The sequence below is a fragment of the Anoplopoma fimbria genome, chromosome 13 (genome assembly GCF_027596085.1).
Source record: "Anoplopoma fimbria isolate UVic2021 breed Golden Eagle Sablefish chromosome 13, Afim_UVic_2022, whole genome shotgun sequence".
NCBI lineage: Eukaryota > Metazoa > Chordata > Actinopteri > Perciformes > Anoplopomatidae > Anoplopoma > Anoplopoma fimbria.
In genome coordinates, this window is record NC_072461.1 from 26,531,619 (window position 1) to 26,544,267 (window position 12,649).

At 39.7% G+C, this 12,649-nt stretch overlaps 1 protein-coding gene across 3 annotated transcripts in view; it reads right to left on the bottom strand.

The window, feature by feature from the left end:
* The window catches only part of bmp2k (BMP2 inducible kinase), a 50,187-nt gene that overhangs the window by 18,438 nt on the left and 19,100 nt on the right, over positions 1-12,649 (bottom strand). For 2 of the 3 annotated variants that reach the window (XM_054611770.1, XM_054611771.1), the window contains exons 3-7: positions 11,871-11,989; positions 9,735-9,840; positions 8,631-8,773; positions 5,746-5,867; positions 3,054-3,135 (exon numbers count right to left, since the gene is read on the bottom strand). In XM_054611770.1, the coding sequence (XP_054467745.1) occupies positions 3,054-3,135; positions 5,746-5,867; positions 8,631-8,773; positions 9,735-9,840; positions 11,871-11,989 (572 nt within the window). Of the gene's footprint in view, positions 1-3,053; positions 3,136-5,745; positions 5,868-8,630; positions 8,774-9,734; positions 9,841-11,870; positions 11,990-12,649 lie in introns of those variants that run through there. The other variant, XM_054611772.1, reaches the window with a different exon arrangement.

Consider the following 12,649-nt stretch of genomic DNA (forward strand, 5'->3'; position numbering starts at 1 on the left):
GACTCGACAATATTTAATGACGGAACCAACATGATACCTTAGAGTACTGTATTCCAGCTATACTTTCTTTGATTATACAATTTCTCTCAGCATTACATTTTTCTTTTTTTATTATGAACAAAAAGAGCCAAACCTCAAATAGGGCTGTCACAATATCAGATTTCCACTACACGATTATTACAAAGAATTCACAAAAACAATATTATTGTAATACCTATAGAAAATTTGAAAAATATGTATGTATAAATAATCCTAACAATGATAATACTACTACTAATAATAATAATTAAAACAATAAATAAATCCGTCAACCTCAACTTTTAATTTGTTTGTCTTTTTTGGCAAATGAATTACACTCAAATCATTCATTTGCACACACACACACACACACACACACACACACACACACACAGTTATTGTTACAGATTTTCTTCACAGACCTACTCTAATATTATAAGAGGCACACAATATTATCACTTATACATATATTATCAACACAATATAAATATCTTGTTTTTTAACACCCCTACCTCAAATGCACTACAGCTAACTTTTGTCTTAACACAACAGAGCTTTGTAAAGGAAATTTGCTTAAACAAAAATACAACTTAAAATCAGCACAATTATGACTAAAAAAGGGGAAATATCTGATAAATAATAAGAAAAAGAAGACTGCGCATCTGACCAAAGCTTGTCAGTTTTTAATGCTCAGTAATACAGACACATATTGTTTGGAAATCAAGGTATAGTTACTCTGCCTGAGTAAATATCTAACAGTTGAGAATGTACACTGAAATAGAGAAACTACTGTCAATGGAGTCTTGTGTCTTTGAAGAGAGCATAGACAACAGCTTCAGTTCCCTATCAGAAAGGGCTGTCTGACAGCATGATAAAGCTCCAAAATATTCTTATTTTATAGCGTACAATTAAACTGATTTTGATTCTTTAAGGTGTCTAAAATACACCCACAGCAGAACATTGCTTTGTCTGTTTCTCTAAACTCCATCTACTGCAGTAAAACACTGACTATGGAGAAGAACCTCATACACACTTCTAAACATCCAAACTATCCCTTTAAACATGTCCAGTGCAGTCCATCCGTGTGGATAAGAGAAGCCCTGACCCTGTTGTTGTCCCTCTCCACCCTTTGAGCTACACAGGACCGCAAAATAATTAATGTTCCTTATGTCAGAGGCTAAAAAAGCTGCTTTAAAAAATAAAAAGACAGGCCCAGAGTCTTTGTTATTGCTCCCCTGGTAATACGTCTGTCCAAACAAATCCACATGCTAAAGAGCTCTGCTCCCAAATCATATATTCAGTCGGCTATATTTGGCTCTGGCATCTTTTTGTTGATGATGCAGTTTAGACATGAAAGAGACTTTGGAATTAGCCACAGCGTTTAGGGGATGTTTTATTTTTTTCTTCCTGTAAGCGCTCCATCTGAAGACGGATACTGTTCACGAGCTAATCCAGGCTGATACTAAACTCCTACTCTGAGTCAGACAGCGTATCCTCCAATGAACCCCCCCAAAAAAATGCATGGATTAATCCAGACATGAGGTAGAAAACGGCAGAGTTTCTGCAAACACATGGCTAAACTTAGAACAGGAAGTAAGAATGCAAAAGGGTAGTCCACAGGAAATTGGTGTTTTTCTTGTACGTCCCACAGAGGCCGGATTAAAGCTTCTGTTTATTCATGTTGTTTATAACCATCACTGCAGAATGATGCATCAGAATGAATATAAAAAGGTTTCAGTGGCTGGCATTAAAATGTATCAACCCAGATTGTGTGTAAATGAATCGACTTGACCCCTGCAAATCTGAGAAAAGGGCAAAGTAAGACAGGAAGAAGTAGCCATCCTTCTGCACAGTGTCACCGGGACACTTTATTAAAAAGTAATTATTTGTCAGTTGACTTAAAACTTCATCAACTGTTCCTGTTATAGACCTTTACATGGACTAATTCGCTGAATGCATATCATTTTTTGCAAATTATTGCAAGAAATTCATGTTTTTAACAGGATCATGTTAAAGCAAAAGGTTTGATTTCGGGGGCAGATTTTAAATGAGATATGTAGACATGAGTTTGTCTCACATGATGTGCTCAAGGGCCGTCAGAAAGATGAAAATCTGACTAAATTTAGTTGTTTGTTTTTACAGCTTCTGTCTATGATAAACGGTGGAGATCTGGTGATTGTTTAAAGTAAACATGCTTTTCAATCCCGCCTGCAGGTTTTTGGGGTGCAGAGGTTTCTAAAAAATGTTTTTTAGCACTCTTTTTAGGTCTTGATTCAAACGACAGACGCCCACAGAGCGTCCCGTTAACAGCTACATCTTCACATGCTGGCTGGATTTATCTCCCAGTGTGCATCAATTTACACCGCTCCCAAAAATGGCTGCTGTCCAAGACCTTGTTCCTGCCTCGCTACCTTTTAAAAATAACAGCAGATATCTTCTTCACACAAGGTCCTCAACTGTGCCAAATTATCTCAAACAGGGGGGGGGAATAGAAGAGGACAGGCGGAGTGTTGGGAATTATGTTGCTCAATGTTTCATGAGGGAAAAACGTTGTTGGAGAGCTGGTGGAGGCAAACAGCCCGGGGCGAGCAGGGAGGGAGAGGGAGAGAGAGAGAGAGAGGGAGGGAAGGAGAGAGAGAAAGAGATAAGGGAGAGAGAGAGAGAGAGATAGAGGAGAGAGACAGAGAGAGAGAGAGAGAGAGAGAGAGAGAGAGAGACAGAGATAGAGAGAGACAGAGAGAGAGACAGAGAGAGAGAGAGAGAGAGAGAGACAGAGAGAGAGAGAGAGACAGAGAGAGACAGAGAGAGACAGAGAGAGGGAGGGCAGGCGGAGGAACCTGTTGGGGCAGAGTGACACCCGGGACACTGCCAGGACAAACCAGCCCTGCAGGGGCATGACACACGGGACACACCAGGACAAACACACCCTGCACACACACACACACACACACACACACACACACACACACACACAGATACTGTACACACACACACACACACACACACATACATACACAAACAAAGTAGTCCCTTACCCATATATCAGCCTTAGTGGTGATGGCTTTCCCTGCGTACAAGTTAATCATCTCCGGCGCTCGATATGAAAGGGTCGTGTACCTGTGAGACACACAAACAGGAAGTAGTCAGAGGCAGGTCAAAGTTCAAGTGACTAAGCAACATACATTAGGAAGGAATTAGTACATTTATTAAAAGACAAATAAGTGAGATATTGTGGGTTTTTTAACATGTTGGAGTCAGTTGCAACATCTGACTTCTTCCATTCAAATAAATATCGTGAACTTTATTGTGTGTCATAATTATCTGTATCTCTGTTGCAACAGTCCCCAGTCTGCTCTAACCAGAGTAGTGAGGTTCTCGTTCCTCATTTGATGCTGCTTTATACTTCTACTCCGCCACATTAAAAAAAAGAGAAGTCTAGTATTGTTTACTCTGCTGTATGCTTTCTTTGCCAGCTGTAGTTACTTTTAGTAAGTCTTTTATTTTATACACAAAACATGGGATGAACTCAAAGTATGATATTTATTTTGGCCACTACATTATTCATAAGAATAAGAAAAGCGAAGAAGGCGAAGAAGAAGGTGAAGAAGAAGAAGAAGAAGGCAAAGAAGAAGAAGAAGAAGGAAGAAGGCGAAGAAGGCAAAGAAGAAGTAGGCGAAGAAGAAGAAGAACGTGAAGAAGAAGTAGGCGAAGAAGAAGAAGAAAGCGAAGAAGAAGAAGAAGAAAGAAGAAGAAGAAGAAGGCGAAGAAGAAGGTGAAGAAGGCAAAGAAGAAGAAGGCGGCGAAGAAGAAGGCAGCGAAGAAGAAGGCAGCGAAGAAGAAGGCGAAGAAGAAGAACGTGAAGAAGAAGAAGAAGAAGAAGAAGAAGGCGAAGAAGAAGAAGAACGTGAAGAAGAAGTAGGCGAAGAAGAAGAAGGCGAAGAAGAAGAAGAAGAAGAAGAAGAAGAAGAAGAAGAAGAAGAAGAAGAAGAAGAAGAAGAAGACGAAAATTTAAAAAATTTAAAAAATCTAGATGGAAAGATTGCTTTGTTCTTTCAGAGCCCAATATTTTGTTTGTTTTTCTATTCATAGTCATTCTGATAATAACCAAAGCAGCTGGTTGGTTTCGGAATAAACCCAGCTGAGTTGTGAACATGTAAAGCCTGTCCAGAGTTCAGAGGACTGATGGTTTCTGTACGACCGGCGTCATGAAGACGGAGCGTTTACACACGGTCATAAACTGCCGATAACCACACAACACACACCACACACACACACACACACAGCAGAGCTATAAATGTGGGAAAGATAACAGACAGATCTGCTGTGATTTGAAACACAAACACAGAACAGACACTTCAACTTCACCGCACAGGCTCGTCATATTTACTGCTTCACCAATACACCGTCATCGGGTGAACGCTAGTGCAGCTCTGTGTTTGGGTAACGGAGCTCTTCTGATCCACTCCGGTTGATTTGTGGACAGAAATAAACAGACGTTGAGTTGCAGCAACACTGTATTTGACAGCAACAACTACAGATTTTGTTTAGTTTGGAGTCTTCTGACAGACGAACAGTGGTGTGTGTAGAGTGTGCAGGTTGATTTGTAGGTCTTGGATCTCCAGAATTATTATTCTACCACGTTCAAAACAGGATGCTGTTATTTCCTCGTGTGATTTTTGCATTGATTTTGTAAAGGAGACACTTTTGAATGTAACTGCATTAAAAACAATTACCAAAAAAAAGTGTAATTATTCAATTTAATTTAGAAAAACTACAAGGAACTTTAATTTTGTGTCGATTTTGGCGGTCAATTACAATGTGGTAGTGTTTCTGAGCACCAGAGTCCCTTTAGAAAAACTCTAATTTTACTGCATAAGGCTCTGACAGTCTGCCACCGCTCAGTCCTGGTTCTGGTTCTCCCGTTGCCTCCCTTCCCTCCAGCGGGTCCAGTAATACGGCCCGGGTCTCCAGCAGCGTGGTGTCGGGTCTGGGTCTGTCCACAGTGGACTGGTCTCTGCTGGTCTTTGAGCTGAAGGAGTTTCTGGTGAACCTTCATGATTTCATCTGGTTTCTCCAGAATCCGACCCGGTGTCTCCGATGACGAGCTTTAAGAATAACTTTATAGAAACAGACGATCTTCTCTCTGATGGTCTCGTTTACTGATGGAGGTCTATAGAGGATCAGGACTAAACTGAGACTGGTTCAGAACCAGATAAAAGTTCCTCACAACAACTTGAAGTTGCTCGTATTATCCCTGTAGTCTCTCTTGTTGGTTCCCTTTTTTCATTTTTTCCATAAAAAAACGGCAAAAAAAATGACATCCAAAAATCCATGCTGTAAAATCTTGAGGCCTTAGTTTGAGTGTTTTTTTTTATTATTATTATTATTATTAATAATCAGAAGTCCTTGGTATGTCTTAGGCCATAATTAAGTACTCTCTGGGTAGCAGGGACTTTTTTTGGGGGGGCATGAACTAAAAAAGAAACTAAAACATGTTCCTGTGGTGGAAATGCAGGTTAATTTCCTGAGTTTTTAAAAACAATTTTGGGTTTTTCCCCCAAAGTTCCTGTGGTGCAGCAGGCCCATTATAGGCAGGTCTTTATAGGCAATAGTTTCACATTACTTTATATTGTTGCAGCAGCCAGAGCATTGAAGTGGCAGGTATATTAGGGTTTTTATGAACTACTGTATTGAGTGACATGTCTTCCACTGATGAAGAAAACTTACTTCTTAATCTCGTCCTCCACGGCGGTCACTCCATCTTTATGTGGCAGCAGAATCTTGTGAGTGGAGCTTCCGAAGTCACACAGAACATAATTCCCCTGGTCGTTCAGCAGGATGTTTTCAACCTGGAACAGGAAGAGACAGAAGTTTTATACTTTTTAATGAAGAAAGAAAAAACATGAGGAAAGTCACTTCATCATCCAATAACAGAGCTGAAACCCCAGAACGTTTAGATCTGCATTTGCAGTCAAACATGAAGCAGCCAAAGAAAACGAAAATAAAATAACTCAGCAAGAGACGCAAACATGTTTGTGTAAGACGTAAGGAAGGAAAGTAAAAGCTCCTGCCATTGTGAAAGTGTTACAACTGCAATTCTTTCTTTTATATTGCTGTGTTTGAGGTTAATATTTTACATCGTAAACCTGCTCTGTATTGCAAAAGTTGTAATAGTAAAAGTTACTATGAGGAACCTTCATTTTGTCTTTTATTTTGGCGGTCAGTTAGAGAGAAGGAACAAGTCGGTCTGAAAAAACATGTGCATCTCATTTGTGTTTTAGCAGATGTGTTTGTTTTTGGAGTGTGAGGCCAGAGCTGTAAAATGTGATTTCAATATTTTATTATTAACCAGAATATTTCTAATAGACGTATAGCTAATGAACTAAAATATTTATTATCATCTTCAACTATATCCTTTTACTTTGTTTAAGTCATCTATAGTGGTTATTTGCATAAATCATGCAATTCAAATGATTAGGAAATAAAAATCTTGTTATTAGTAATTTAAATTATGCATTATAATCTGCTCAGAGTGAGTGTGATGAAATTAAAAAGGCCATAATTTCCACTCTTATATTTATTATGTTGCTATGAAAACATCTTCTTTAAAGAACTGGATGTATTGAAGTTATTCACCAAAACTACATTAAACAAGATAACATTTGATAACATCATGATGACGTTATAATTTACTTTTGTCCAAATTTATTTCACTGAACGGAGCTTGAACGCACCACAGTGCAATTTGTTAACAACAGCTGTTAGCTGCAAACGTTACCAACGTTACTAGCTTTCTTCCTGCCTATTTAAAAATAAGATTTGTTGTACAAATTTGTAACGCTAGAATAAGACAAAAAACTACAAAGCATTAATGCCAATATCGAGATCGCTTTTCTTTCTTTTTTATCTATCCAATGAACAGCAGTAATACTTTTTTTCATGATGTCTAAACTGTGTAATGAATCCACGGTTTACTTGAGTCCCTGGCCTTTTTTTTAGAGAAAAAAATACTCCAACATCGCCAATTTAAGACATTTTTTGCCAGATATAAGGCTTGAATGTCTGTTCCCTCTGACATTTTTACATTTCTTCCTCTCAGCGCTTCAGGTGCGAGTGGCATGACTCACACACACACTAAACAAACCGGTGCACACACAAGTTCTGTGACGTATGAGATTTGTGTTCACAGTTCATCAACGCAGGAATCAGGATATCATAGATATCGAAACTTCTTTGACTCTTACAGTTATGAAATCGTTGACTTATGTAAGCGCGGTTACGGTTAAAACTGGTCAATCACAACATCGATATTTTTCAACTTCAAATTCTGAGTAACAACATACAAACAGCAAAGAAAGGTATGAGGAATGACTGACTATATGCTAGAAAGAAATGAAGGTATTTGGAGGAAAAGATGGGAAACGAGTAGCAAAAAAGGAGGCGACAGACGGCAAACAAAGTGCTACAAGATTATAAAATGTAATCTATAATAATCTGAAAATAGAAAGACAGAATTGAATTTGCAGGAGCTTCTACACAGAAGAGGCCAAAGAAAGACTTCAAACTGTTCAAGGAAACGCTGAGCTAATGAAAGCACCACAGTGTCTCAACACTGTTGACAGCTCAGGGTTAAGGGGCTTTTCTTTTTCTGCACTCTCACTTCCCCCGGCGATGCGTGACTGGGCCTCCTTGGTCTTTTGTGTCCCCGCGATGTTATGTAAGCTGTGTAGGCTGAACAGATAGACACAGACAGCGAACAGAGGACGGGCCTGTGGAGCTGAAGGGACCGCACTGTTTAGAGGCTTGTCCAACTGGACGGAGTACAGCGGCCCACTGATGTGGGCACTGAGGAGGATTCAACGAGGGTGGGAACCCGCCACCGATGGCCTCCGAGCATCAGAGAAATGAGGGTAAATCTGGCTCGTAGCCAGCCGTGATTTGAAAAAAATCTATTCTGAGGAGTTAGCTGAGAGTTAAGGCCTTTACACACAGAGGGTTTGATTAATAAATTACACGAAAATGCAAAATACTGGCATGTGAATATTATATGCCGAGGGCTTTTATTGCAAAAGGTAAGAATGTAAAGAGTGGGTTTGGTATGCGCTGCATTTGTCAAGGTTGAAAGGAGTAATAAAGTTTTGAACTACGGAACCTCAACAAGTACAAACCAGAATCAAGAAGTACAACCTTTCACAAATGGTATCACATGTTTTGTTGGTTGGACAGAGGAGCTCAGAGGAAGCCAGCAGGTCGGGGTTTAGTGTCTTCCTCCAGGGAATTTAAAGAAGTCATGATTATTTGGGATTTTTTCTGGGGTTAGAGTTAGACCTTAACAATTAGTCGATAAGTTGCTAGATGAGATCCAACGATTTGAATTGTCTTGGATGATTGAAGAGTTTTTCAAAGTCTGACCTGCCGATTCCAACTTTCTAAGAACTAACATTTTTGAAAGTTTTCTTTAATGGGAAATTAAATTTGATGTTTATCCGAGAAGAATCATAAAATATACTATACTGTGTATGCGAGCTAGGGCTGGGCGATGTATTGATATAGTATTGATACCATAGAAGATAAAGGTGTTCAGAGGAGAAGAGGGACGGAGGTAAAGTCACCTTGAGGTCTCTGTGGATGACGGGCGTCTTGCACTGATGCAGGCGGGCCACGGCCTCGCAGGAGTCACAGAAGACGTGGAGGACCTCGGCCTCGCTGAAACCAACATTCAACCGCTGGTTCATCTGCTTCACCACCTGACCCGCTGCAGGAGAGAGGCGGACAAAGCAAGCTTCAGGACTCGAGTCACTGGTTTAGGCTCATAAAACCAAGAACCAGCCGGCATGTTTTGGTGTTTTCAGTCTCACAAAACTACATTTTTCTAACTTCACAAACCCAAGCAGAACAAGACGACCTGATTCACACTCAATATTTACAAAATGGCAAATGGCATTTTTCTTTTGCCATTTTAAGTTTAAATTGTCTAAGGTCACCATAACACTAAGACATTGGAAATGCAATGTGTCATTTGAGTAAATGACAGTACCTTCTGCTTTTATTGGAAAATCGGGCTTGTTTTGAAGACAATAACAGAAAATTAAAGCAAAATATGTTTTACCTGCCACCAGACGGCCATGATTAGAATAAATGTTTCAATCCATTCCTATGTTAACTAAATATGTCTCCACTTAAAGGCTGCACCTATCTGATTATACAGTTATCAGAGTGATGTTTGCATGTAAACTTTTCCAATGAGGGCAAAACTGCTCGAGAGTCAGCGTACTGCCACAATCAATAGAGGGGCCACACAAGGTAACAACAAGGCGGCAACAACCCATTAAACTATTAGATATATATATTTTTTTCTTATTTAACTACACAGCCTGATAAACTAAATGTAAATAGGTTGTGAATGCTAGAATCTATTCATTTACCAATGTGCAGTAAAGTTGGCTTTATTTTTTAAGTGGCGATGTGATATGAAGAACCGCACATCATCCGCCATCGTTGCTACAGTGTGCAATAAGGACCAAAAACCCCTAAAACTCACATTTGAAGGAACAACATGGAGTTATAGCCATTCATAAATGTTTTGCTTTAATTTAAAGTTTAATTGCCCCAAAAGAATACTAACTAACCCAAATAAAAAAACTTCAATGAAGCTGAATTGAATGAGTATAAAGCGATCATATGTGAAGGTTTCAGAACATGTGTGGGGGCTGTACCTTTACAGTATTCCATGAGGATCAGGACCTCCCAGACGCTGTCTGACACGGCGTTTATGGTGGAGTCCAGGTAGCCGACGATGTTCTTATGACCCGACAGCTCCTTCTACAAAAGGGATGACAACATGGAACTCGTCAGCATAGGAGGAAGAAGAAGGAGGAAGAAGAAGAAGGAAGAAGAAGAAACTGTGCATCTCAAGAAAAAAAAAAAACCACCGATATTTCAGTGTTTGGATTGAGATGAGTGCCGGTGTTTCTCCCAGGCTTCAACCTCCAGTTTTGCCAAGTAATGCCGATGCAGGAGTGTCTTAAAACTTGCATTCTCTCTACTGTCCAGCAGGGGGCGACTCCTCTGGTTGCATAGAAGTCTATGAGAAAATGACTCTACTTCTCTCTTGATTTATTCCCTCAGTAAACATTGTAAACATGAGTTTATGGTCTCAATCTCTAGTTTCAAGTCTTCTTCAATACAGCATGATGTTCATTTAGTAAATGATGCTCCATTTAGAGTCAAACAGACCATAAAGCAGGTGATTGACAGGTCAATGTAGCTACCACAGCCGAATACAGCGTCTTTAAGTCACTAGTCAGCATTCCAAATATATCTACTTCCGTTCATCGGTTGCAAGGCCTTATTCCTAACGGCAATCCACAGACCAATGGATGATGTCATGATGACTATGTCCACTTCTTATATACAGTCTTTGGTTTCTCCCGCCCCTCCCTGTCTCTAAGTACAAGTGCCATTCCATGGGGTCTTTAACAGTTGTTTAGATTATTATCCAGAGTTACACACAGACTGCACACTGGATATTTTCAGCAAAACAGTTATGTGAATGTCCCCGCATGACTGGTGGCAGCTGCAAAGCCATCAGACACTTACGGAGCCCAGTTCCACCCATCAAAGATAGTTTGTATAGTATAGTAGTAGGCAATAAAACAGCCAGAAAAGTCAATCCTATTGGATCAAATTACAGATTAACCAAAACATTGCTTTAAGTTGCAGACATTTGAATCGGATTTGTTTAGGTGAAGAAAAAAAAACACCATCAAAATGTCTAACTTTGAAGAGTACAAACTTAAATTCTGCCTCATAAACAAGCTATGACTTCTGTTTACCTCCTGGTTTTGCTATGTATGGGCAGTTAAATCTATGTAAGCCACATCCATATTTGCAAAAAACAAACTGCTGGTGATTACTTCAGCCCAAAAGTTAAACATCCAGCTGTTGTCAGTCCATTCTCCTCTTCACAGTCAAGCTACTGTTTGTGGTGAGAATGCTTTTTATATTTCTTAATGTTCTAACTTCATGCTGAGCACTTAACTCCACTAATCCCTCCAAACTTGATTCATTCACCAGATTAAAGCATCAAAGTGTACATCGAACGTTTTAACGACAGCACGAGAAGAGAGAAGTATGCTGTGAAAGACCGACACACCTAAGGCCACGTCCCAACAGGCCAGAACTGTGTCAGTGTTTGAGGTCAGCTGTGTGGGTTGGAGTAGTGAACAGTCACACAAAGCTGGCTAAACAGTTTGGAGTGAGCTGTTCACTGACACACTGGGGTCAAACGTTCAAATAGAGACATCTGCTGTTGTCCAAGACGTACAGAATAAATGATTATAGCTAACTTTGACATAAAACACCTTATTATTTGCCGAAATCATGCGAGTGCCAGCTCGGTGTGATAAATCATAAGTATTAGTCCACGGAAAAGGTGCTTATTAATCACCCAGCCTGCAGCAAAAAAAACGGCTTCTGTTCTTGCCAGACTGGAAATGCTGGCAAACAGGACGGGTTAGAAAGGTGGAATGAAGCCATTTATATGCACCTTGCTTTATGAGAGCAGGCGTCTTTATGAGGGCTTGTGTCCCATTTCAAACAAGAATTATGTCTTTAAATTTAATAACTGAAAACTGTGAATGCCCTCATGAAACTTTCCGATAATGAGCACATTAAGAGCACAGAAAGTGAGAAAAATACATTTTTCGAGCCAGGGAAAAATTGGAAGGAAAACCAAGAATGAGTTTGACATTGTTACAGAACTTGAGAATCTAATAATGTGGAGATCAACAAAATGATTAGGAGATAACATCTCTAACAGCTACAACTTAACACTGTGAAGCTGCTCTCACCATGATAGTGATCTCCCTCTTGTAGACATTCAGGTCCGGGACGTTGTTGACGTACATCCTTTTGAGAGCGCAGCGGACGCCGCTGTGCGTACGAGCCAGAAACACCACCGAGAAGCCTCCTGGAAAAACAGAATTTGACAAGCATTAGCATTACATCAGCATACTTAACGTACTTTATGGGGTGATGGTTTTAAGGGATATTATGTGGAAAAACCTCTCATTGACCATTAAGGATAAATTAGGCAATGCTCACTCCAGATTTGATTTTCCACATATGAAAAATAGACTTCCGACATTTTAAACACTATTGCAAGACATTTTAAAGTTAACCATGTCACAAATACACGTTTAAATACACACGGTTTATCGAATATTTCATTACAAACGTTATTCCCCCAATCATCATCATTTCTCACACGGATTTCCAATTTCTGTTGTGCTACTAGGGCGATTGGATTTTAACAACTCCCAACCCTAGAGATCCCAACCCTAGAGAACTGACGCTTTGGTAGGAAATCGGACAAAATTCTGAATTTATTCGTGACGATACTCGTTCGTCTACAGCACGGATCTGGGCTTGAAACTTATTGTGTCCAGCCGTCCCGAGGACAATAAGAATTCTCTGATAATGCTGTGTGGTGGGCAACAACTTCTGTTTTAACAATTACAGTTGTTTGAAATAGATGTTTTCACAGCAATTTGAAATAGATACTAGAGAGGGAATTATGACTGGTTTAGCTTCCTTACACTTGCTCTAAAATGTTTGTTTTTGTTAATTA